The sequence below is a fragment of the Prionailurus bengalensis genome, chromosome A2 (assembly GCF_016509475.1).
Source record: "Prionailurus bengalensis isolate Pbe53 chromosome A2, Fcat_Pben_1.1_paternal_pri, whole genome shotgun sequence".
Lineage (NCBI taxonomy): Eukaryota > Metazoa > Chordata > Mammalia > Carnivora > Felidae > Prionailurus > Prionailurus bengalensis.
The window spans coordinates 18570712-18597067 of NC_057348.1; the positions used below are offsets into that span (position 1 = coordinate 18570712).

Sequence of the window (26356 nt, forward strand, 5' to 3'; positions counted from 1 at the left end):
GGCTGACGCTGAGCTGACTTTGTCAAGTAAGCAAAGATGGCTGAGTGGGGAGGCAGCCTGTGCAAGTGAACAGAACTAGGATCTTGGGTGTGGTCAAGAACTACTTCTTTTAGAGTGATCTGGAAGTCACATACCCAAAAACTTAAAGGGAAGGAAATGATTCCTTCGTGTACTGCAATCCTCAACCAAAACAAAAACCAAAACAAATCCTGAAAACCTTTCTCAGCAGAGGCAAGTTTCCAAGCAAGAGGGAATGAGGAAGAAACAGCACGGGTGTGGTCCACATTCAAGCTTCCCTGAGCAAGTAAGTGACTGTCAGGGAGTGCAGACAAGCTCATATTCTACTCCACCCCACCCGGGAGAGGGACACACACAAAATTACAGGGAGCAGCCTTCAAGTAAGAGGACCTGGGAGGGGCTAAAGAGATCACTGGAGCTGGCATTGTACCGTCCCCACATGGATGAGAAAATAGTCTCAGAGCTTACAGAATGTCAGAGCAGAAAAACGTTGTTTCTGTCAACCCTCCTGTCACTCTGAGATCGCGCCTGCCCAAGGAACCACGGCCTACATCACATCCCTTCCCTCATCTTCCTGCGGCCCCTTGTACAGCTGTGACTCTTCTTGAGAAAGGCATTTCTGACATCAGGACCATCTATAGGACTACTAAATAGGCCCTCTTAATAGGTAGCAACTGGTGACAAGAGACTATGTCCATGCTAAAGAGAGTTATCTGGAATATCTAGCTCTGAAGTGCCATGAAGTGCTTAGCATTGATGGCTGTCAGAATTCCCTGAACCCCCATCCCCTGGCACAAGGAGTCAGGGCAAATCCACATGAGCACGGACTACCAGATCTTCTGCTTTGGAGACACCTACAAGGCAAAGCCTCTAGAATGTTTCCTTTGAGCCTGCAGCAGAAACCACTGAGTACTCACACAAAAATGTCATCCCGAGGCATGATGTGGTTTAAACCTTCATCCATTTGGAAAATTTTGTGGAACCGGTGATTATATACATCTGTGACCACCATCTAAGAATCAACAGTAACAGAAAGATTACAGGATGGATAAGGGCCTCTACATAAAACCCCAGAAGCAAATGAAAACAATGTGCTGCTGGAGTGTTACCTCCAGAGAGACCATCACTCAACCAGCCCCAGAGTTTAGGGGCCAATGCCCAAGGGAGAAGAACAGCATGACTGCCACCAGCAGAAAACCTGCTGGTTAACATTTGTCCTGAGGGTTACGATGGGATTTGACCTCAAGTGGCAGGAATGGTGGGGAGTGAGTGTTGATCAGAGACTGGTGGTCATCCAGACGTCTCTGGGGTGTCTGCCAGGCCAGAAGTCTCCAAACCATCCTCAGCACATAGCTGAACATACCAAACCCCAACTATGCAACTGCCTAAAACCAGCAGGGCTACGAGGGAAGTGGGGCTGAGCAAGAGCAGTGACCAGGGCTGGGACAAAGGTACTTGGAGCACACAGGAGGATGGGGAGGGGATTTTCCCTTTCCCCACCACCACACAGGCCCAGGCTCGGCAGAAAGCCCAGAATGGGCAGCTGCTTCTAAATAAAGATTTCTATCAAGAACATCACAAAGTCACTCCAGACTCACGGAGTTTAGTGTAGGAAAGAAATTGCAGCTTCTCATACTACAGAAGAGGTCATGTAGGCAAGGGCAGCAAAGCTGAGAGCAGAGCCCTACTCCTGGCCCTCTGACCGTGGCTAGTGTGACCTCACTGGAGGAAGGACAGTTTTCCCGTGGCTGAAGGGAGTCTCAGCCACAGTGTGCACAGTGAGCGAGGGACAGGAGGCCAGAGGCATCCAGATATAATCACATTTGTGCTGGCCAATAAAAACTACCCCCTAAAAATGGCTACAAGTTTGAAAATACACTCCAAAGGACTATGAAGTAGTGAGTGCCACCGACCACCCTGCCTTACGTTTTCTGCAGCAATGCCAGACAGCCTGGAGAGAGCCTCGCACAGGTCAGACACAGCTCCCATCAGCGGCACAACCACGCGGTACTGCAAAAAGATAGATGGGAGGGGTGACAAAGGCGCTCAGCAAAGGGTGGGAGATGAGCTGGGAGGAGCAGGCAACACAGGTCACCTGAGATGACCTCCCAGAAACAGTGTACATGAGGTCAGGGCCCACATGAGTCATCAGAAGAGCCAACAGGCAAGTCTTCTGCCTCAGCACTTGCCTCTCTATTCAGGAGGCAGCCCAGGGGCCCACCCATCTCTTTCCCTCCTAAATACTACTTTGTTTCATTCCTAAAGTTTGCTTCCTTTAAGGAATTGTTAAAAACTATACAGACTGCCATGTCTCGTCATCTTTAAGAGGTGAAGAAACCAGAGCCAGAAGACTAAGCAGTATAGTCACTCAGTGAGCCATCAGCGGGGTGGGACGCTAAGACCCGCTCGTCACTCCATTCACACAGCCTTCTGTTCTAGCCAGGCTCTCTTGGCTGACTGGCCAAGAAGACCCTGCTGCTGCTTCCCACCGTTCTGATACAAGGACCACTTAGCAGATCATTCGTACTACCTTAGCTGCATGAATGAAGCATGGGGGAAAAGTGACAGAGAAGCCCAGAGCACCTTCACAATCTTCTCTGAATGATACAGGATTACAGAGGTCTGATGGAGGCTGGGGGGACACACTCAGGCAAGTGCCACAGGGATTCAGAAGCAGTCAGTGGGAGAAGCCCTGCTCTGGGTCCCACGGTGAGGGGCGCTGTGAGGGTGCAGATTCTCTCACCTGAGTAGGTCTGCAGCAAGGATCAGCAGGAACCAGGAAGACCTCCATAACTCTATCTTTCTTCAGGGGCAGTGGGAGAGTTAGATAGCAAAATGGGTCAAAGGTCACAGAAACCTTAGCACATTCTGGGCAAACCAAAGTAGATTTGAAGAGGCCATGGAATGTGTCCACAATCACAGAGTCATTCCTCAACCTGTGATTCTCCCAGGCTTCCTTTGCCACCACCTAGAAGGAGAAAGATAAAGAAGACATTCTCAACACACCTGAGTCATTTATCCCATCATCCAGAATGATCTACAGCAGAATCTGAGATGGACCATGAGGCAGTCTCTATAGCAAAGAACTTGGTCCAGGCCAGCCAGGGTGTGGACTGCTCTTGGTGTACCATACAGCCACATGCCAGCTTTATGCCCAATCCCACATTTAACAGTCTTCACTTAGGATCGATGGACACACCAGTATCTGTGTATCCTCTGATAGGAGATAGACAGCCCTGAGAACACCGTGGGTAAATGGACCTGACCAGAGCAAGGACTGCCTCCTATAAGGTTTTCAATGAGCCAAAGTCCCTTCAGTGAGGTTTTAATTCATACTACAGTTCACCTAACTCATGGTTTTTCCTTCAAGATATAAATGCTACTTTAAAGTTTTCATATAATGAATCTCAATGTGATAGGGTAACTTAAATACTAAATTCCCTTTTCATAGATCAGAAAATCGAGGCAAAAAGTCAGTGCCCTAATAATGTTAGTAACAAACTATTTTATTTTTATTATTATTTTTTTAAAATTATTATTATTTTTTTAACGTTTATTTATTTTTGGGACAGAGAGAGACAGAGCATGAACGGGGGAGGGGCAGAGAGAGAGCGAGACACAGAATCGGAAACAGGCTCCAGGCTCCGAGCCATCAGCCCAGAGCCCGACGCGGGGCTCGAACTCACAGACCGCGAGATCGTGACCTGGCTGAAGTCGGACGCTTAACCGACTGCGCCACCCAGGCGCCCCAGTAACAAACTATTTTAATGATCATGTAAGTATTTTAATGACGGCCCATACTACAGACACTTTACAGAATGCCCTAGTCTCTGGTTCAGCAATGAAATTATACTAACAAACTGACTTTCAATTAAAGAAGCCCAAGCCAGAGAATTAGGAGTAACTAGGGGTAGTCTCTTCCTGACCTGGAGCACATTACTCTACCACAACCTGCGTCCACATCATCAATAGCAAGAGGCAACCAGGGTCCTGGCGCCAATACTCAAAGACCAAAAGAATTTTCCTGCAACTTTCAGAAGGAGGCAACTTCTATGAAATACTACTGCTCAAAATCCTCAATCTTCAATATCCTACCGCATCTGGCCGCCCATTGGCATCCTTCAGCTCCAGGTAGGGCTTCTTCTTTACACGGTTCAGATCTTCATGCAATCCATCTAGAAGAAAGGCTAACAACTCCTGAGAGTCTTGTTGCTGGTAGCCAGAAAACTGAGGGGCGAAACGTCCCACTTGGGTCTACAACAAAAGCAATCACATCAGAAAGTATAAGATTTAAACCAGTGAAGTCAGATGGGAAATTCCATCAAAAATAACTCTGCAGGGGCACCTGGATGGCTCGGGTGGTTGAGCATCCAACTTCGGCTTGGGTCACCGATCTCCTGGTTCATGAGGCTAAGCCCCACATCCAGCTCCATGCTGATGTGCAGAGACAGCTTGGAATTCTCTCTCCCTCTCTCTTTGCCCCTCCCTGACTTGCATGTGTGCCCCACCCTCTTTGTTCTCAAAATAAATAAACTTGAAAAAAAAAAAAAAACAACTTTGCAGGGTCACCTGGGACAGTAAGGGAGAATACCATCTGGTTGAGTGGCCCAATTAATTCATCAGGAGCCTAAAGGAGGCCAGTAGTTCTCACCAGAGAGAGAGGGCTCAGATCAAAAGCCAGGAGAACAGCAGACTTGACACCTGGGCACTATCCTAAAAGAAAAGTGAAGAGTGGCATCCTGAGCAGCCACACCTCCTAAATACTGACACGAATCCCCCTCTTACTTGCTTCTTTGGTTCAGAGTCTCCATGAGAACTTTATAAATATCTGTATCAGTCAGAGGAAGCCTCCTGTACCTAACAGCCCTCCTATCCTTAAATAAATTGTCTGCCTTGTATCGCTTTATACCCATGATCTTCAAGAGTGTGGTCCCCAACTAGCACCACCAGCATCACCTGGGAGCTTGTCAGAAATGCACATTCCTTAGGAATGAAAGCTGGTACAGCCTCTCTGGAAAACAGTATGGAGGTTCCTCAAAAAATTAAAAATAGAACTACCTTACAACCCAGCAATTGCACTACTAGGTATTTATCCAAGGGATACAGGGGTGCTGTTTCGAAGGGACACATACATCCCAATGTTCATAGCAGCACGATCAACAATAGCCAAAGTATGGAAAGAGTCCAAATGTCCATCGATGGATGAATGGGTAAAGAAGACGTGGTATATAGATATATGTATATACATATATCTATATACACACATACAAACAATGGAGTATTACTCGGCAATCAAAAAGAATGAAACCTTGCCATTTGCAACTACGTGGATGGAACTGGAGGGCATTATGCTAAGTGAAATTAGAGAAAGACAAAAATCATATGACTTCACTCATATGAGGACTTTAAGAGACAAAACAGATGAACATAAGGGAAAGGAAACGAAAATAATATAAAAACAGGGAGGGGACAGAACAGAAGAGACTCATAAATATGGAGAACAAACAGAGGGTTACTGGAGGGGTTGTGGGAGGGGGGATGGGCTAAATAGGTAAGGGGCATTAAGGAATCTACTCCTGAAATCACTGCTGCACTATATGCTAACTAATTTGGATGTAAATTAAAAAAAATAAAATTAAAAAAAATAAATAAAACAAAAATAATAAAAAACTGAGGACATCAGATTCAGGACTCCTTCCATCAAAAATCTGCCAATAGTAATTTATTCTAGCAAACAACTTAAGTGTTTCCAGTGAACTTTTATTTTTTATTTTTTTTTTCAACGTTTATTTATTTTTGGGACAGAGAGAGACAGAGCATGAACGGGGGAGGGGCAGAGAGAGAGGGAGACACAGAATCGGAAACAGGCTCCAGGCTCTGAGCCATCAGCCCAGAGCCCGACGCGGGGCTTGAACTCGCGGACCGCGAGATCGTGACCTGGCTGAAGTCGGACGCTTAACCGACTGCGCCACCCAGGCGCCCCTCCAGTGAACTTTTAAACTACCTTTTGGTAACCTGGAACTATTGTAATCTCAAAGAATAACTAAACACTGAAATTTAATTTTTGGTTCACTGGACATGAGCTCAGCAAAAGATGGTCTTTGAGTATACATAATTATACCTTATTATGTTCATTACAGACTAAAGTACCTGAACATCTGACAGTGCTAGCAAAGGAAATGAATAACCCTGAAAGTTTATTTCTTGGTCCTCTTGGTTCAAAATTCAAATTCCTAGAAATACAACTCTTTTCTATTGCATTTATTATTTTTTCTGGTAGAACCTAATAATAATTCCAATTTTGTTGATGTCAAGATCACTAATAAATATAAGAAATGAACAAACTAAATAAATCAGTTTTAACTTTTAAAAGTTAAAAAAAAAAAAAAAAAAGAAAAAAAAAATGCACATTCTTGGGCCCAACCCAGATCTACAGAATGAGAAACTCTCAGGATAGGTCCAGTGGTCTATATTTTATTTATTTTTATTTATTTACTTAAGTTTATTTATTTATTTTGAGAGAGACAGAGACAGTGCAAGTGGGGAGGGGGCTGGTGGGGAGGGGCACAGAAAGAGAGAGTCCCACGCAGGCTCCACACTGCCAGCACAGAGCCCAACGTGGGGCTCAAACCGACAAAGCCATGACTCATGACCTGAGCCAAAACGAAGTCAGACGCTTAACACTTAACCAACTGAGTCACTCAGGCACCCCAGTATTCTGTATTTTAACAAGCCTTTCCAGAGGTTCCGATGAATCCTGTAGTTGGAGAACCAATGCTCTCCACCTGTGTTGCCCAATACCCTAGCCACTGGGCACATGTGACTATTTAAATTAAAATTAGGGGCGCCTGGGTGGCGCAGTCGGTTAAGCGTCCGACTTCAGCCAGGTCACGATCTCGCGGTCTGTGAGTTCGAGCCCCGCGTCGGGCTCTGGGCTGATGGCTCGGAGCCTGGAGCCTGTTTCCGATTCTGTGTCTCCCTCTTTCTCTGCCCCTCCCCCGTTCATGCTCTGTCTTTCTCTCTGTCCCAAAAATAAATAAACGTTGAAAAAAAAAAAAAAAAAAAAAATTTAAATTAAAATTAAACACAATTAAAAAATCCAATTTCTTGGGGCACCTGGGTGGTGCAGTCGGTTAAGCGTCCGACTTCAGCCAGGTCACGATCTCGCGGTCTGTGAGTTCGAGCCCCGCATCAGGCTCTGGGCTGATGGCTCGGAGCCTGGAGCCTGTTTCCGATTCTGTGTCTCCCTCTCTCTCTGCCCCTCCCCCGTTCATGCTCTGTCTCTCTCTGTCCCAAAAATAAATAAAAAAGTTGAAAAAACAAAATTAGGAAAAAAAAATCCAATTTCTTGTTCACACTACCCACATGTCAAGTGGCTAGTGGCTACCACAACAGACAGTGCAGAGAAAATGTCCATCATCAAGGAAACTCTATACTACCTCTAATATCCCTAAATACGATCTGTCAATTGTTTATTTATAAGAGCTTGAGCCTAATGTGTTGTCACCCGATTCCATCTCTTTATGACTTTATGGCATGTGAATAGTAATTTACATGTATTTCCCAGAGATTAATGTGACTATGGGGGTAAAAAGAATTAGTTTTCCATTTCAATAAACTAAGATTTAAATTTTCTCATTGAGCTAAGGTGCTACTTTGCTCCCCTCTTTGCATAAAAAACATGCCTATCTTTTTCTACCATGTGCTTCATGAAGGCTCCTTGAACCCTGGTGGTGCAGGCTAAGTAGGATTTCTCAGATTTAAAAATATGAAGCAAGGGCCCTCCCCTCAACAGGAAAAAACATTTAAGGTGAGGGAAGGCCCAAGATGATCCAAGAGCCCACTACAGTTCACCTGATCTCCCTTGCTGAGGGATCTAAGTGAGAACTGCCTCTCAACCACATTCCACGAATATCAACCTGACTTAGGGGGCCCAACTCAAACCACAGCGGGTATAGGTTCTCAGCTCAGAGAACCTGGGAATACCCTTCAGATAGTGCTGGAAATTAAACTGAATTTTACGGTCTGGCTTATTAGGATGTTGCCTATTTAAAGGCTGGCACCACAGAATACAGCACAAATGACTTCTGAAGTATCCCCTGCCCAGAGGTGCGGGCTGAGGTCACTTAACGTATCCGTGCACTGAATGACTCAACAACAGGAAAGGCGGCTCTCAACGTGTGAGGCTTTTAGTCCCAGACCCCATCTTAACCCCAAAATGCAACTGGAATGCCTCATTTGAAAACTAAATCACTTCCGTTTCCCCAAAACGGAAAAAAGGAAACATATACAGCAACCTACTTTGAACATGCGAGGTGCCACGTGAGCATCCCTTCCAGACCACATCTGTTTAATGAGCTCTGCATAGGCTTCTGCAATTTCCCCTTTCATTCCCAGAGGATTGTCTCTGTTGATCTCAGCCTCATACTCATCTTTGAGAAAGTAGTCAGTCAGTGGTGCGGTGTTGCTCAAGCACTGAAAGAGAACACAATCAGAGCTCACACCCCTTATGGACAACACACAGAGATAAAGATAAAACAAGTTCTCAAGGGCCAATGAGGGTCAACTCCAACAAAATGAAGTTCTCAGTAGATTCTCTGCAAGGCTCACAATAGTAAGGCACAGCCTTCCAGAATCCTTGCTGGTGGCCTGCCTTGCAGCTAACCTCCCAAGGATATAGTTGGGAGCTCACTCACTGCCTAAGAACTCTCTCTGAAATAACTACCCAAGGGTAAAAGCTGTGCACCCAAGTGCCTGACACAGAATAATCTTCTATTCAATGAAGGATGATAAGTTTTAACATAATAATTTTAAGATGATAATTTTTTAAATTAGAATTGATTTGGAAGGGCACCTGGGTGGCTCAGTCAGTTAAGCATCCAACTTCAGCTCAGGTCATGATCTCATGGTTCAGGAGTTTGAGCCCTGCATCAGGCTCTGTGCTAACAGCTCAGAGCCTGGAGCCTGCTCTGGGTTCTGTGTCTCCCTCTCTCTCTGCCCCTCCCCCACTCACACTCGCTTGCTCTCTCTCTCTCCCTCCCTCAAAAATAAACATTAAAAAACCCACAAGAATGGATTAGGACATTCCACTGTCTCATGGGAAGATAAAATATAAATAAGCTGAAGGCAAAATGTTTTACTAGAGCTGAAACATTACAGAGGAAAGATCAGGATAATGAGATAGTAGAAAAAACAAAAAACACTATCACTGTACATGTGTACATACTAATTATAACTCTTCAAACTCAAAAATTGAGTTTGATCAAAGGTTTTTTTCTACATCTATTGAGATGATCATAGGGCTTTCTCCTTTATGTGAGAAATTAATTTTTCAGGTATCAAACCAACCTAGTTCTGCCGTTACAAACCCCACTTGTTCTACCACTTTCATCTATATTGTTGAATTTGATTTGCTAAAATTTCATTTACATTGGTTTTTTAAAAAAATTTTTTTTTTTTTAACGTTTATTTATTTTTGAGACAGAGAGAGACAGAGCATGAACGGGGGAGGGGCAGAGAGAGAGGGAGACAAAATCGGAAACAGGCTCCAGGTTCTGAGCCATCAGCCCAGAGCCCAACGCGGGGCTCGAACTCACGGACCGCGAGATCGTGACCTGGCTGAAGTCGGACGCTTAACCGACTGCGCCACCCAGGAGCCCCTCATTTACATTATTTGTGTCTATAGTTATGAGATACGATCGTCTAAAATTTTCCTTTTTTTCAAAATTCCTAGTCAGGGCGCCTGGCTGGCTTAGTGGGTGAAGCACACACCTCTTCATCTCAGGGTTGTGAGTTCGAATCCCATGTTGGGTATAGAGACTACTTAAAAAAATCTTTAAGGGACATCTGGGTGGCTCAGTCAGTTAAATGTCTGAGTCTAGATATTGGCTCAGGTCATGATCTCTAGGTTCATGAGTTCAAGCCCCACACGGGGCTCTGTGCTGACAGTATGGAGACTGCTTGAGATTCCCTTTCTCTCTCTGCCCCTTCCCCACTCACGCACACACGTGCATTCCCTCTCTTGAAAATAAATGTTTTGGGGCGCCTGGGTGGCGCAGTCGGTTAAGCATCCGACTTCAGCCAGGTCACGATCTCGCGGTCCGTGAGTTCGAGCCCCGCGTCGGGCTCTGGGCTGATGGCTCAGAGCCTGGAGCCTGTTTCCGATTCTGTGTCTCCCTCTCTCTCTGCCCCTCCCCCGTTCATGCTCTGTCTCTCTCTGTCCCCAAAATAAATAAACGTTGAAAAAAAAATTAAAAAAAAAAATAAAAACTCTCTTCAAAATATTAAAAAAAAAAAAAAAAGAAAATAAATGTTTTAAAATAAATGAAATAAATAAATAAATAAATAAATAAATAAATAAAATCTTAAATTTGTCAGCTAAATTGTCTAATTTAATGGCATAAAGTTGTTCCACTATCGTCTCATCTTTTTAATGGCTATAGGATCTGTAGTGATAGTCCTTTTTCATTCCCAGCTTTAGTCATGTCTATTCTTTTATTCCTGATCAGTTTCTCTGAGCATTTCTGTCAATTTAAGTTTTTGTTTTTTTGTTTTTTCCCCAAAGAATCACATTTAGTTGTACTTTTAATCAGCTTTGTATTTCACTGATTTCTGTTCTTCTATTATTTCCCTCTTCCCACTTTCTCTGGGTTTCATTTGTTCTTTTCCTAGCATTAGGAGATAGAAACTTAAATTACAGAATTTACCCTTTCTTCTTTTTCCTGATATTTACATGTGGAACTATAAATCTCCTCGTTGTTATCTTTATCCAATAGTCGAGGAAAATTGAGGATACAAAAGAGTTGAGAAAACCTACCCATGAAAGGCCAAATCTCAAGGTTCTTTTCTTTAGTACTCAGCTCTTCCCATCTCATCACAGTGGAGAAAAACAACTTCAAAACCCAAGAGTCACCTACTTTTTAACGTATTTTTTAATCTTTTCCTTTATACGCCAAGAAACTTCCAAGTTAGATTGTGAGTCCTGTGGGTACAAAAACCATGTCTGATTTGCTCACCACTGAGTCTCTATGTATAGTAAAGAATCTGGCCTTGTCCAAAGAGAAAGTCTGGCTTTTGCCCTTGGCTTCTGGGAAGTACTCTGTTGATCCTTGGAATGTTATCCCTGACAGGAGTATCTTTGTTTGCCTGGAGGTCTTTAGTTAGTCGTAATATAGAATCTAACACTGTGATTTAGGGTGGTGGTGGCCACACTTATACGGTCATCTTAGGGTAGAGAGCCAGCCACTCTGGAAAGACCAACAATGTGACTTGGTGGGGCAGGGGTGGGGAGGCTTGGGTCACATCCTATCAATAGTCTACCTGGGCACTCAATCAATCAATCAATCAAGCCATGAAAATAAAGTACTGATAAAAATTCTGGACACCAAAGCTCAGATGAGTTTACATATTTGACAACACCCCATGCTTAATGTTACAAGTCAATGCTAGAAGAGTTATGCATTCTGACTCAACAGACAACAACAGAAGCTCTGCACTGGGGACCCTCCAGGACTCCTTTTTTTTTTTTTTTTTTTTAATGTTTTTATTTATTTTGGAAGGAGAGAGAGACTGAGCGTGAGCAGGGGAGGAGCAGAGAGAGAGGGAGACATAGAATTTGAAGCAGGCTCCAGGCTCCGAGCCATCGGCCCAGAGCCCGACGCGGGGCTCGAACTCCCGAACTGGGAGATCATGACCTGAGCCGAAGTCAGATGCTTAGCCGACTGAGCCACCCAGGCGCCCCAACCCTCCGGGACTCCTATTTGCTCCTTTCCATGGCTAATTTTAACTTTTCCTATAATAAACCCCAACTGTGAGCATAATAGTTTTAAGTGAGTCTGTGAGTCCTTCTAGCAAATTATCGAAACTGAAGGTGGTCTTGGGGACTCCCAAACTTGCAGTTGGTGTCAGAAGTGAAAGCAATCTTGGGAACTGTGCTCTCCTAACTTTCTAACTGGACCCTAACTCTAGCCCATGTCCACCACAGTACTGTCACATAGTATGCCCAAATAATTTTTTTTTCTCTAAGTAGGCTTTACCCAGCATGGAGCCCAAGGCAGAGCTTGAACTCATGACCCTGGGAACAAAATCTGAGCTGAGATCAAGAGTCAGACACTTAACCAACTGAGCCCCCCAGGCACCCCTGTCCCAATAAATATTTGATCAATGAACAAATGAAGTATCAAAGGGAGGATATGGGGATTCTGCACAATCAGGGGCATGATATAAGCTATCTTTGGTGAAAAGATGGCATGAGCTGCTGGGAGTTCTCATTCTATCAGAAACCAACCAGGCAAATACTCCAATATTTTCTGACCATTCCCTAATGGTCAAAATATTTTAATGCAAAACCAAACCCAGAACTGATTAGGAAGACATTTTGGGGTCATTAACACTGATGGGGCCCTTCTGTCCTAACAGGTGGGAGGTTCCCTGACAGGGGTCCTTGAAGTATTAACAAAGGGTAGGCAGGGACCCATGGGAAAGGATCCTCCCAACATTTTAGCATGCCTTTCTTAACCAAGCCACAGTCCTGTGAAGAAGCAGTGTTATTTAGATGGTAGTTCCCCTCTACCTGTAAAGCAGAGTTCATGAAGCAAGTGTTCCCCAGGTTTCCAAGTCCGCAGAGCCCAGGCTGTATGTGAGACGATGGGGACTCCTGACAATTATACGAAGCAGAGAAGGCAGATCCACTGGAAAACACAATCCACAATAGCAATAAAAGCGAGTGCTGTACACATGCCCTCAGGATGCCTTTTTGGGCTCCTCCAGGGCTTCTAGAATTCTTATCTGGAAATAACCTCATGATACAAGTTCTTTCTACTCCCCTCGCCAGCCCTCAGGCCACAACCCTTCGCCCACCCCTGCCCTTGATGTGACATAATGGCAGGTTACCACCTGCTACATCCTTAAGGGGAGAAATGCTATCTGAGTTTTCTTAGGCTTTTGGCGAATGCTAACTGTGTATCCCTCTAGAAGGCTAACTGCCATGTGACTCCAGGAAAGAACATGTGGTTGCCAAGATCAAGGGCTCACACTTGCCACCACCCACCAGGCCACACTAAGTCCTGACTGTGCCTGAGTATTCATGCACACTGTCTCACCTCACCCTCCTCCTCCACTCTATCCCTGCTGTGTGGCAGGCACTCCTGAGATGCTTGCACAAAGAATCACAGCCATCCAGAGGGGGATACAGGCAGGGCTCTCCCACAGCAGAGAACCATTCCCTCACAGCTCTTTTGCCATATGGCCAACCCATCCCTTCATAGACAAAAGCAGTGACTCCCCAGGACCACCAGTGACTTAGGCTGTGGGCAAAACACCGGCTCATAGAAGAACAAGCAATGTAAGTGAGAATGAGGAGGCACACTCTACGGTGGGTAGGAAACAGAGCAAGAAACCACATGCACCACGTCCCCATTGGGAACCCCAATCCCACTATGCTTAGTGTGGCAACAGAGCTCTCCAGGTACAGCCTGGGAAAGGACCCAGAGGGAGGGAAGTGAAGTGAAAGGGCCTGCTCTTACCCCCTGCTGACACCGGAACTGTGCATCCCAGAGGTGTTAGTGCTATCACCATTTGCAATGGAAGAGGCAGACACTGAGGAATAGGGACTTGATGATGTTGGAGAGGTAGGAAAATTTCTGCTAGGTGCAGTGCTTGATCTGGGAGAGAGAAGCAGAGACAATGCTACTGACTTTCTGCAAAAGCAAGCCCCAATGAATGCTTTAGGTCTCTTTTTAAGAAATAAATGTTCTCCACATTCAGTTATTTAAAATAAACTACAAAAGGCCTACTTTCATACTACTTCAAGATAAATTTTATTTAAGTGAGAGTCAAGAGATTAATTGGCCTTCCTGGTCTCATTCATCTGCACGGTCACCCACTGAATCTCTCGGGAGGATAAACCACAAGGTTGATCTTTAGGGCATCCTGGTTTGATTTATAAATCATAAGCTTCCCTGAACTTTAAGAGTTACCAGTGAAAGACACAGAAAAATGGCAATAAGAGATAAATATCCAAGAATACCTGACCCAAAATGAACAGCTGGCTAAAAATACATACGCAAATAAAATTTACATATGTAAATTTACAATGTAAATATATATATATAAACAAATATGAACAGGAAAATGGTAATTTGGTTTCACTACGCTATTCAAGGAAAATTGCTTTTGCTTCCTCAAATTTATCAAATGTGAGTAATCTCTCTGTTTCAAAGGCTGGCCTAATATGTTTCAATATTTTTCACAGCATCTTATTTTAGATTTATACCAACTTTCAGAATAATTAATTCAGGGGCTAAATGCCCCAAATATTAAATTGGTATGAGTTTTATCAATTTTCTACTAAAATCTGTATAAGAACTTGTAGAAGAAAGTGAATCATTCTGAATCGTTTTGAGTATGTACAAATGTGATTTTTCCTTCTAGGCTTGGGGTTATTTTAGAGAATCATTACAGAAAATGATTATAATATGCCCCAGCAAAGAGCCCAACCTCATGAGATCTGATCTCAACCAGGGTTCTCTGCAAGAAGAAAGTGAAAAATGGCAGCAGAGATAAGGAGTACCCACACCTACAGTGCAGACATTAGGAAACTATCGAGGGGCCTAAAGGGGAATCAGGAACTGAGTTCTGCTCCACACTGAGGTCACAATGAGGGAGAGGGAAAGAGAACTCCCCAGCCTCTCATCTTCCCATTGAGAAATGTACCTTCTCTAATGCTGAAGAGCATTTGCTTCACAGAGCCTCATCCTCATGCTGCCAAGAAGTCCAAGAACTCAGGTAGCTCATTAAATGAGAACGGTCAGGGCCAAGGACACTCTCTTCCACCAGACAGGTAACTTTAGCACATATCTGAAGCCTGTCCAATGTGATGCAGGTATTCCCAGCCTACTATGTAGGGACGAAAGTCACTACCCACGGTTGGTCTAATATGGCATACTGTTATCTCAGTTCTGTTGACAGGTACTACAGGATGGTGAAATTCAAAATCTGATGTGCAGAACCTAAAGGCATATAGTGTCACACTTCCCTTTTTAGTAACTATTCACTGGTAACTTATGCTATTTCTTTGAACTTAAAAGGGCAAAAATCCACAGAAGCCATAACTAAGACCTGTCAATTTCTTAAACAGAACATTTCTCCTTAAAATGAAAGAAAACAAAAAAACATTTGACATTTAAAATGTTCTAGAAAATGCTGTATTTTCAGAATAAATTCAGTTAGAAAAAAAAATCTAATGGGGCGCCTGGGTGGCGCAGTCGGTTAAGCGTCCGACTTCAGCCAGGTCACGATCTCGCGGTCCGGGAGTTCGAGCCCCGCGTCAGGCTCTGGGCTGATGGCTCAGAGCCTGGAGCCTGTTTCCAATTCTGTGTCTCCCTCTCTCTCTCTGCCCCTCCCCCGTTCATGCTCTGTCTCTCTCTGTCCCAAAAATAAATAAATGTTGAAAAAAAAAAATCTAATGATGAATATGTAAGATTTCTTTTTTTTTAATTTTTATTTACTTTTGAGAGAGAAGGAGAGACAGAGCGTGAGCAGGGGAGGGGCAGAGAGAGAGGGAAACACCGAATCCAAAGCAGGCTCCAATCTCTGAGCTTTCAGCACAGAGCCCTATGCAGGGCTCCAACTCACAAACCGCGCTCGAACTCACAAAACTCAGATCATGACCTGAGCCGAAGTGAGGCGAAGTCAGAAGCTCAGTCGACTGAGCCACCCAGATGCCCCAGGATTTCTTTTTATATGCTTGAAAATTTACATATGACAAAGTTGTTCATAAACTCTACCCTTGACAGACAAAAGCAAGACCTCTGAAGAGTGACTATCTGGGAACTGCCTGGGCACTTGTCACTTGTCATTAGGCAGCTTTAGAGCACAACCTGGGGCACTGAAGGCTGGCAAATAGGGAACTGGTGGGAAACATCTGACTCTCAAGCGTACATATTAGGTGAAGCAAGACCCCACTGGGTCCCATGCCACAAACACTCTGAAAACAGAGACTACAGCTCCAAATAAGGATCCCTCTGCTCCTTTAAAAGATGCTGGCCAAGCCTCTGCTCCCAGTACCTTTCTGCTGAGATATTTCCTGTTCCTAGGCACATCCAGTCCTTACCAATCATGACTAGAACCTTCTCTGAACCCATGATTGAGGCCCTGTAGCACACCCATGCCTGCCCTCCTTGTTCGACCATGCTCTGCATGCTTCTCAGTTGTTCTCCAGGCCGAGGGCTGCTCTGGGGATGAGCCCACCCTTTAGGGGTGACCTCAAGTAGCCAGAGTCTAGCACCTGGTATTATCATTAAGGTAACAATGAATTCTTAGGCAGAATTCTCACTGCCTTCACAACAACCTTAGCTGGGCTCACCCCACACCAATGCTGTTAACTCTCATCTGTGTGCGCCCACATCTCCACTTCAGGAACACTGGCCTCTTCTAGTTCTGGGCAGGCAGCCTTGAAAAGGGGTCATGGTGGAGAGCTAATCAGGCCTTAGCAACCTCAGGCAAGTTAAGTCAGAGGGAATTAGAGAGAGAAAGAGAGAGAAAGGAGGCCAGCTCTACAGAAAATCTTTGAAGCATGAGAAAATGGCCTTAAAATGTTCAAAAATTTATTAGGTAGCCCTCTCTAATAAAGAGCTGAACAGAAACAATTTAGGAAGTTTTCCTGTCACAATACACGTCAAGCTGAGTCTATAGGTAGGTTAAAAAAAAAAAAAAAGGATTAGGCCAATCAATGACTTCCCCTGAAAGACACATTCACTTGATCTATTTTCCCATTCTCTCCAGGTTAACCCTGGGTCTGCTTAACAGATGATGTATTACTTAATATGGCTGGTCTGAGAGTTTTGATTAGTGAGTTTAACTCATTTATAGTTGTTTTAATCACTATTCTACATGGCCTTAATTCAGCCTTCTTATCTCATGTTTTCTAATTACCAAACTTTTCAGTTCTTTCTTTTCCTTTTTTTGCCCTCAATTTCCCTTCTTAGGTGTGACAGTTTCCTAGTTGTACCCTAGGGTGCTGTGATTTATAATAAATATATTTTTGATCTTGTTCAAAATTCCTGGTACACAGCCCCTAAAACACTTGTAATTTCCTCAGTGATAAGAGCAATGGAAGCATCTTTTGTTATATTTGTGTTTTTTTGTCCTTGGTTCCTGAAATAGTTTCAAGGTGATAAAAGTGAAAGGAGTTGTCATGTTATTTCCAACAAGCACTTTTCAACCATACCTCAGTTTTTGTTAATCACTTTTGGAAAAATCACAAAGAATGGGGGTCAGTTGCCAGGAGATCTCACCATGTGATTAGAGGGTTGGAACTTACAGCCACACACCCCCACCCTTGAGGAGGCAATAAGGGTTGGCAATCTGAATTCAGTTACCAATGGCCAAATCATTTAATCAATCATGCCTACTTACTGAGACCTCCACAAAAATCCCTGAAGTATGGGAATTTTGGAGAGCTTCCAGGTTGGTGAACATGTGGAGGTGCCAGAAGAATGGCATGCCTGAACAGGGCATAGCAGCTCTTCACCCCTTCGCTATAACCACCTGGTTCTTCTTCCATCTCACCGTTCCCAGGTTATAGCCTTTTGTAACAAACTGGTCATCTAGTGAATAAACGGTTTCCCTGAGTTCTGTAAACTATTCTAGCAAACTACTGAGCCTAAGGAGGGATCATGGGAACCTGTGATTTATAGCCAGTTGGCCCAAGCACAGGTAACAACCTGGACTTAGAACTGGGATCTAAAATGGGCCAGTCTGATTGGACTGAGCCCTTAACCTGTGGGATCTGATGCTACCTCCAGGTAGATAGTGTCAGAATTGAGTGAAATTCCAGAACACCCAGCTGGTGTCAGAGAACCACACACATTTGGTGACCATAGGAATTGGTAGAGTAGACAAGAAAAAGAGGGATTTATTTTCCCCTTTTGCCTCCCAATAAGCTATTCTGCCCTTCTTCCTTAGTTTTTGATCCCCAATTTTTAGTTAGACACCTTGCACCTCTGCTAAACAGCATTTTCCAGCCTCCCTTGAAGCCAGCTATGGTCTTATTATTGACCAAAGAGATGCAAAAGGATGTGTGACTTCTGGGAAATTTCCTTAAAAGGAAGGGTTATGTCCCTCCTGCTTCTTCCTCCTTGCTACTTGAATGCAGGTGTAACCACTGCAGCTCCAGGATCCTGGACCCACAGGGGACTACCTTTGAAGTAGAAGCTGCACACGGTAGGGCAACACAATAGAGCGGCTGGGTTTCTAATGATACCAGCCCTGGACTACCCATCTCAGAAGTTCTTTTAGGAAAGACCTCAGCATCTTTCTTCACAAACTGATCGTCTAGTCTTTCTTAACTGCCAGCAAACCTTTCCTAATCGACACAGTGTATTTCAAAGATATACATTCTATTTTAGATTTCTGGCAGTTACTCCATTAACTTATTAGGACCTGTAACTATTTTTATTTTTCCCTATCAATTACTTAAACTTGTAACTATCTACATTTCTCCACAAGAGAAAGGGCGGATGACATTCCCATCTCTCTCTGCTTTTTACTGCCTCCCATTTCCTCACTTGCCTTCCATGTTGGGATTACCCAGAATTTACTTCTGGACTGCTTTTGCTATGGATTGCTTTCTTAAATTTTTCTTCTTATTAAACTTTTTAGCAAAGAATTACATAGAGAATGCATAAACCATCTAAGTAAAAAATCAAGAAATTTTCATCAAGTGAATACATCTATATAACCAGAACCCTGACTCTGAAGCAGGACAGCACTAAACCTCTGGTGTCCTCTTCATACTCCCTTTAGTTACGATTCTTCCCACAGCTAACCACTACCATGACCTTGAGCCCCCTAGATGAGCTTTGCCTGTTCTTAAACTTCCTATCAAGAGAATACAGTATGCTGTTTTATGTCTGGCTTCTCTCATTCAGCATTGGTCACGACACTCAATGTTGTCGAGGCCCTACAGAATTCCAGTGTGACTATGCCTCAATTAACCTATCCACTCTATTTTGGTGGATGGACATCTGGGTTAACTCCAGTGAGTATGATAAGCAGTGCTGTTGTGAACATCTTTGAACTTATCTTTAAGTGAACATGAGATGTATTTCTGTTGGCAGTATGCCTAGGAGTGGATCGTTGAGTTACAGAATAAATACACAGAATTCTTCATTTAGCATGGGTTGCCAAGTCTTCTAAAATCACACCAATTTATATGCCCCATCGGCAGGGTCCAACAATTTGGGGTGCTCCACACCTCAACATCACTTGGTACTGTCCATCTTTTTCACTAAGCCATTCTGGTGGGTGTGCAGAAGCACTGTGTTGTGGTTTTAATTTGCCATCTCTGGATGACTGCTGAGGTTGACACCTCTCCATAAGCTCACAAGCCATTGGACATCCTCTTTTATAAAGTAACTGTTAAAGATTTTTTGCCCCTTCTACTAATGGAGTTGTCTTTTTCTTACTGACTTAAGGCATTTTTTCAAACTTCTGGATAAAAGCAACTTGTCAGACATATGTATTGCAGGTATCTTTTCTCACCCTGTGGCTAGCCTTTTTACGCTTTGATGAACAGAAGTTCTTAACTTAAAAGTCACCCCCTTTATCCATTTCCTCCTCCGTGGTTTGTGGTGCCGTGTCTTCTCTCTTGTGTCAAAAATCTTTGCTTACTCCAAAATCACAAAGCCCTTGCTTTTCTGGCAACAGAATATTTTCCCAGGTATGTGTTCTCTCTCACACGTTATGGATTTTACTGCAAGCGCCTGAGTTCTAACAGTAGCTTCCACATAGGAGCTCTGTGTGGAAAATCTTCCAAGGTCATCTACGCTAAAGAAAAAAATTATTTCATCTTTACATTTAAGTAATAGTTTTGTAGGGTATAAAATTCTGCTTTTAAAATTTTACTTTTGGGGCACCTGTGTGGCTCAGTAGATTAAGCGTCCGACTCTTAATTTTGGTTGGGTCATGATCTCACTGTGGGTTTCAGCCGTGTCAGGCTCTGCACTGACAGTGTGGAGCCTGCTTGAGATTCATTCATTCATTCATTCATTCTTTCTTTCTTTCTTTCTTTCTTCTTTCTTTCTTTCTCTCTCTCTTTCTCTTTCTTTCTTTCTCTCTCTCTTTCTCTCTCTCTCTCTTTCTCTCTCTCTCTCTCTCTCTCCCCCCCTCTACCCCATGCACACTCTCTGTCTCTCAAATAAGCATTTTATATATATTATACATATATATAATATATATTATATGCATTAGATACATATTTGTATATATAAAATATATTCATATATATACATACATGTATATATGTACACACACACACACATATATATATTTTAAGAAAGTTATTTTGACACTGACAAAGTAGCTCTCAGATCTACTGGTGCTACTGAGAAGTTTGATACTAATCTGCTTCTTATTCCTTTGTGACTTTTTCTTTCAATAAGATGTGGAGTTTTCTCTACATCTCCATTGTTAAACTTTTACTCTAGTGTGTCTAGGCGTGGGCTTTCTTCCTTCCATCTGTCGTGTTTAGCATTCTTTAAATTTCAGATCTTTCCTCTTTTGTGATCTCTGAGAAACTCTTGGTCATTTTATCCTCAAACATTTTCTTCCCCTTGCTCCAGTCATTTCCTCTCTGCTTCTGAGATACAAATACTGCCACTTCTACCCTCATCCTATAGCATTTTGCTTCTCCCAGCTTTCATCTCTTCATCCCTCCTAATGCTTTCTAGAATTCTTCAACTTGACCTTCCAACTTGTTCATTCAGCTTCAGTTACATCCATTCTGCTACTCAACCCATCTCCTGAATTCTTTGTTCCCAAGAATGCCACCCTGTTCCTGTTTCACGTACCCACCTCTTCCTTTCCTTGATGGTATTCTTTATGCTTACTCCATCCTCCTATGAGGCTGGGAACATGAATTATGCTCCCACTAGCACAGGCTGTCAATCTGCCATTTTCCTTTCATTCCAACTATACTGGTCAGCTTCTCATTATGGCTCCCTCTGAGCTGTTCACCAGGTGAGATCCCACCAGGTGAGATCTCTCCCCTTACCACACCTCCTCCAAGGAGCTCCTTACCTCCCCCAGAGGCACAGCTAGAACCGTCAACGGAGCCTACCACCTTCCCCCAAAAGCTCCTGCCATCACTCCTGGCAACACAGCCACAACAAACTCCTGTTGGTCTTCAACAAAGCCTGCTTCTGTCTCAGAACTTCCACTGCTGCTGGCGCCTTTGCCTCACAATGTTATTCTTTTTTTTTTTTTTTTTTAATTTTTTTTTTTCAACATTTATTTATTTTTGGGACAGAGAGAGACAGAGCATGAACGGGGGAGGGGCAGAGAGAGAGGGAGACACAGAATCGGAAGCAGGCTCCAGGCTCCGAGCCATCAGCCCAGAGCCTGCCGCGGGGCTCGAACTCATGGACCGCGAGATTGTGACCTGGCTGAAGTCGGACGCTTAACCGACTGTGCCACCCAGGCGCCCCACAATGTTATTCTTAATAAGCACTCTACTCACTGCTGATTCCTTCACCTCCTTCATAACTGTGTTCAAATGGCACCTCAGTGGGGCCTCCCCATCATCCTATTTAAATCTGCCTCTTCCCAAAGCCTACACCTGCTGATTTTCTTCCCTGATTTTTCCCCATGTGGATTTTTCTTATTTGTCATTTACTTCTCCTTGAGGATGGAGACTTTATTTACTGCTACATCCTCAGTATCTAGAACAGTACCTGGTGCCATTAGGGGAGTGGGGAAGGGAGTGTACCTCAGGAATCCCACTCTGGGCCCACTGGCCACTGGCCACACTTTGCAGAGAAACTCTAACCTTTAGGCAAATATAAGGAGACACTGTTCTTTTCTAAAAGCTATCTCTCTTGACTGGAATCTGGGACCCCAGGGTGTGGAAGGGATGGGGAGAAGCAGCACTGGGAAGAGAAAAAGGCAGAACTCTAACAGTCTCCCTTGACCAGTATATCCAGCCTCTTCTGCTCCAAACTGTCAACCCTACCTCATAGACTGGAATTCAATCACCTTCTGTCTCCCTAGGGGTTCCTCAGAGTTTTTAATGTTATTTTCTCTCAGTTCTGTGGCATTTCCAGTTCCAAGAAGGGAGTCAGCAGCCAAGGCTAGCCTTCCAATTACTGTTGTCCAAATTACCAAAAATTTACTGGCTTAAAACAACACAAATTTATGAATAAACTGAATTTATATTAAAAAAAAAAACCGTACACGCAATGCAAATTTATTATCTTAACAATTTTGCAGGTCAGAAATCCAAAATGACTCTCACTGAGCTAAAATCAAGAGCTGTATTCCTTTGTGGAGGCTCTAGGGACTTCTTAAGGCTGCCCATATTCCCTGGCTCATGGCCAGTGAAGTCTTTTTCCCATTTCATCAGTTGGACTCTGCTCTGTCCCCACATCTCCTTCTCTGACTCTCATCTCCCTCGTCCATCCTGTGATTACATGGGGCCCATCCAAATAATCCAGGATAATCTCCCCATCTCAAGACCCTTAATCACATCTTAATCACTTTTGCCATGTAACCTAACATATTCAAAGATTCTAGGGGATTAGGACGTGGACATGGAGGGTGGTATTATCCTGCCTACCACAGCTATTTTGTCAATTTGTCAGGAATTGGTGACCAGGGTTTCTAAAACTGGAGTCCATGGCTAGAGTATCTGTTAAAACCCTTGAGATTGTTGGCAAAACGCTGTGTCTTCTTGAGTGTTTCTCAAGAGAGAGCAGGTAGCTTTCATGACTCTCAAAGGAGCTACGAGCCCATCAGTATGAAATAGTCCCTGTCCAAGACCTGACTGAAGGAAGAGAGCAAAGACCAACACTGTCCCCACAACTATCAGACCACAGACACAATCCCCCCACCTTCTACCATAAAAAAACATGGGGCACCTGGGTGGCTCAGTCCGTTAAGCATCCGACTTTTGGTTTCGGCTCAGGTCATGATCTTGTGGGTTTGTGGGTTTGGGCCCTGTGTCGGGCTCCATGCTGAAGGTGTGGAGCCTGTCTGGGATTCATTCTCTCTCTCTCTCTCTCTCTCTCTGTCTCTCTCTCTCTGCCCCTCCCCAACTCGTACTGTCTCTCTCTCTCTCAAAATAAATAAAAATGGGGCGCTTGGGTGGCTCAGTCGGTTGAGCGGCCGACTTTGGCTCAGGTCACGATCTCGCGGTCCGTGAGTTCGAGCCCCGCGTCGGGCTCTATGCTGACAGCTCGGAGCCTGGAGCCTGTTTCGGATTCTGTGTCTCCTTCTCTCTGACCCTCCCCTGTTCATGCTCTGTCTCTCTCTGTCTCAAAAATGAATAAACGTTAAAAAAAAAAAAATTTTTTTTTAAATTTAAAAACCAAAACAAATAACTAAAAAAAAAAAAAAAAGAAAAACTCATGTTTCCTTTCTGTCCCCTTCTCAGGACACGCATAATTCCACACCACCCACAAACCTCTCCTGAGAGAGATGCCTGGGGTCCCAGTTTAGCAACATTCCCCGAGTAAGCAACAATGACTAACAGGCCCATGGTTAAAAAGCAGGGTGGGATCAAACTACTACCTTTAAGTCATACAAGATCCCATGCCTGAGCCCTCTTCTTTCCCATCCAAGCCTCTCACCACAGGTGGAGAAAATGAATGGCCTTGACAAAAACAAAGCCACCTCTTGGCAGAAAAGCATTCCCAGATCTGGGCCCCTTCTCTTCCTTCTCTCATTCTCAACAAGGAGAGGCTCACCATCTTGTTCACACACCTTGAGAGCTTTCCTCAGACAGCTGCCCAGCACACTGTTCACCCAAGGCCAGGATTACAGACTCTGAATATGAAATAGCATGTTTCTTCATCTGACTCCCCAAAAATTTTTCTTAGCACAATAACTGCTTTAGGAAACAGCGTCTCTCTTACACCTGTGTGCCCACCCACAAGGGAGAAAGAGTTCACTTACTTTGACTGCAAGGTCTGCCTCGGCCATGTGCCATCTTCATTTTGGGGCTCAATTACTAGCACCTGAGTGAAAGGGAAAACCATATAAGGAATATGCAAAGCACCTCACTGCTAATGTGCTCAGAACCAGATGTCTGGCAGATATCTGGCAGAGCTGCCTGCTGGGGCATGGCCTGAGCCCTCCTACCTGACCCTGGTACAGCCCCGCATCCTGGACAGTGTTGTCTAGCTTGCTCAGCTGCTCGTAAGTGTTGCTCATGTATTTGTTCCACAGCCGTGTTTCACGCTCAGCAGGGATGTTGAACAGCTTCCGCATCTCCTTCTCGATGGTTGCTAGGGACGAGCAGAAAGATCACTCAAGGCCTTCTCCAGATGCAAGGCTATAGGTACCCATACCGGGCAATTGCTCATCCTCCTTCCTGTTCAGAGGGTCACAGGGTGCTTTGGACCAAAAGTTCTGACTGACCTCAGCCCCATGGTGACTCCTAAGGCCACACATCTTCCACTGGCATCTTCTCGCACTCACATACCTCGAAACTTTCTCTATGCTCCTCCTTCTTTGAGGATGTGGGTCCCATTTACATAGCATATCAACAATACAGAAAGGGGAGAAAACTTATCTTTGAAGTTAAGACCCATGTGGTTTCAAATACTAGCCCTGCCACTTTCTCACAAAGATTTTTTAAGTTACTTTGACCTCTCTGAATCTGCATTTCCTCACCTTTACCACCGTATGTCAAATGGGCAGGGGCCATGCCAGGTGTTCTACAGAACACGATTCCCAGGCTTGGCTCTCTATGAGAGCAGGCTCCCACGTCAGGACTGGTAACCACAACCTGAGACTATGTGGGTAACAATCCTGAAGGGGGGGCCTGGCTTCCCTCCCATTAGCCACAATGCCCTGCACTCTCCCAATGGATACCTGGGACCCCAGCCCAGCTACTCACCAATGGTGTCTGCCTTGCTAAAATGGCAACTCAGCACATTGGTGGGGTCACTGTTCTCACAGAGCTTCAGTTCCAGCAAATATACCTCCACTTTGCAGTGTTTGACAAACAGGCCGTGCTCCACAACCTGCAAGTAAGAGGCACAGGTGAAGGAGCAGGGGTTCCACACCGGGCAGTCTTGGAAGCAATAGGTTTTGTCAGTGGTAAAAGGCAGAATTCACACAGTTATCAGTTTCCCTAAGTGATCAGATTTTTAAAGCCACTGGCATCCATCCTAGGAGTTTAAAAATCTTTTTCCCACTCATGAGGAAAAGCGTCCGGATGGAACAACACTGCACAACAGGGAAGCCACTGTTCATCTCTAAATCAGGATCATGATGTCTCCTTTTCAAGGTTTGTCAAATGAGAGGACTAGAGAATACAGTTAAATCCCTGAGGCAGCCGAACACTCACCATATGGCAACACTGTGGGCATTAGGAGACATCTGCAGGACACTGGCATGCCCCCAACTTTTTGATCCCTAACCCCTCTCAGGGGCCCAGGTTTCTAGCTGGAAAAGAAGGTAGCTCTGGCCCCGAACAGTGATCCTTAGAAGCATGGCCTCAGGACTGCAGCTCTTTCCTACTCTAAGAAGGGGAACTACAAACCAGACAGTGAGAAATTTACTCAATGGCTACCTATCAGCAGGCATGTGGGATCTTGTGATTTTCCCTCTGGTAGGACAAGCAAACAACTGTGGGAGTCAGAGTGGCTGGTCTTTTCATGAGTCCCATCTACCAGAGGGGTTAGGAATCCAGGTGTCTATCCCATAGCCTGTTTCCCTCAAGAGGCTATTCTCTGGCTTATAAACACCTGCTTTTTGAGACATTCAACAATGTGGCCAAAGACTCTTAAACACAGAGGCAAAAGCAGTTTCAGAAAAGTTTTAAGATAAACAGGAAGCAGTACATTACCGTAGGTCCCTATGACCCCAAGTAAACTTTCTCTCATACAGCCTTCCAGAAAGTGCTCTCATGGCACTGCTGGACACACCCCAAGCCATTGGGCAGCTCTGATGTTTGGAGGCCACTCACTATAACACCCCAAGTGAGCAGCCTCACTCACCACCACTCACGATCACAATTCCCTAAAGAGAACCAGAAACAAGGCCTCAAACACCTCTACTCGACCACTTAGGCACATCCAGTACCCCAGGAAACCAACTCTAGTCAGTGTCCCCCAGGGAGCACTCACAGACACTGACCAACAGCTGTGACAATTCATGTACTCACTTTTCTGACAATGGGCTGCTGGCCTTCTACACAGCCATACCAGTTGAGTAATTTATTCCAGGCCTCGGTTGGGACCAATACATAATCCAATTCATCAATTAAATGTTCTTTCAAGGTCTGACTCTCCGGATCTGAAAAGAGAAAACAGCTCATAACTCACTGCTCTTCTCT

General features: G+C 44.3%; 1 protein-coding gene across 4 annotated transcripts in view; it reads right to left on the minus strand.

The window, feature by feature from the left end:
* Nucleotides 1–26356, minus strand: part of USP4 (ubiquitin specific peptidase 4) — a 50950-nt gene that overhangs the window by 15791 nt on the left and 8803 nt on the right. For 3 of the 4 annotated variants that reach the window (XR_006298669.1, XM_043590375.1, XM_043590377.1), the window contains exons 3-13: nucleotides 26186–26316; nucleotides 24914–25040; nucleotides 24154–24299; nucleotides 23968–24029; nucleotides 13542–13679; nucleotides 12590–12707; nucleotides 8320–8493; nucleotides 4114–4272; nucleotides 2762–2986; nucleotides 1945–2028; nucleotides 936–1030 (exon numbers count right to left, since the gene is read on the minus strand). Coding sequence is in view for 3 of the 4 variants with exons in the window: in XM_043590375.1 (XP_043446310.1) it covers nucleotides 936–1030; nucleotides 1945–2028; nucleotides 2762–2986; nucleotides 4114–4272; nucleotides 8320–8493; nucleotides 12590–12707; nucleotides 13542–13679; nucleotides 23968–24029; nucleotides 24154–24299; nucleotides 24914–25040; nucleotides 26186–26316 (1459 nt within the window). In the remaining variant the exon portion in view is untranslated. The remainder of the gene's footprint in view (nucleotides 1–935; nucleotides 1031–1944; nucleotides 2029–2761; nucleotides 2987–4113; nucleotides 4273–8319; nucleotides 8494–12589; nucleotides 12708–13541; nucleotides 13680–23967; nucleotides 24030–24153; nucleotides 24300–24913; nucleotides 25041–26185; nucleotides 26317–26356) is intronic. The other variant, XM_043590376.1, reaches the window with a different exon arrangement.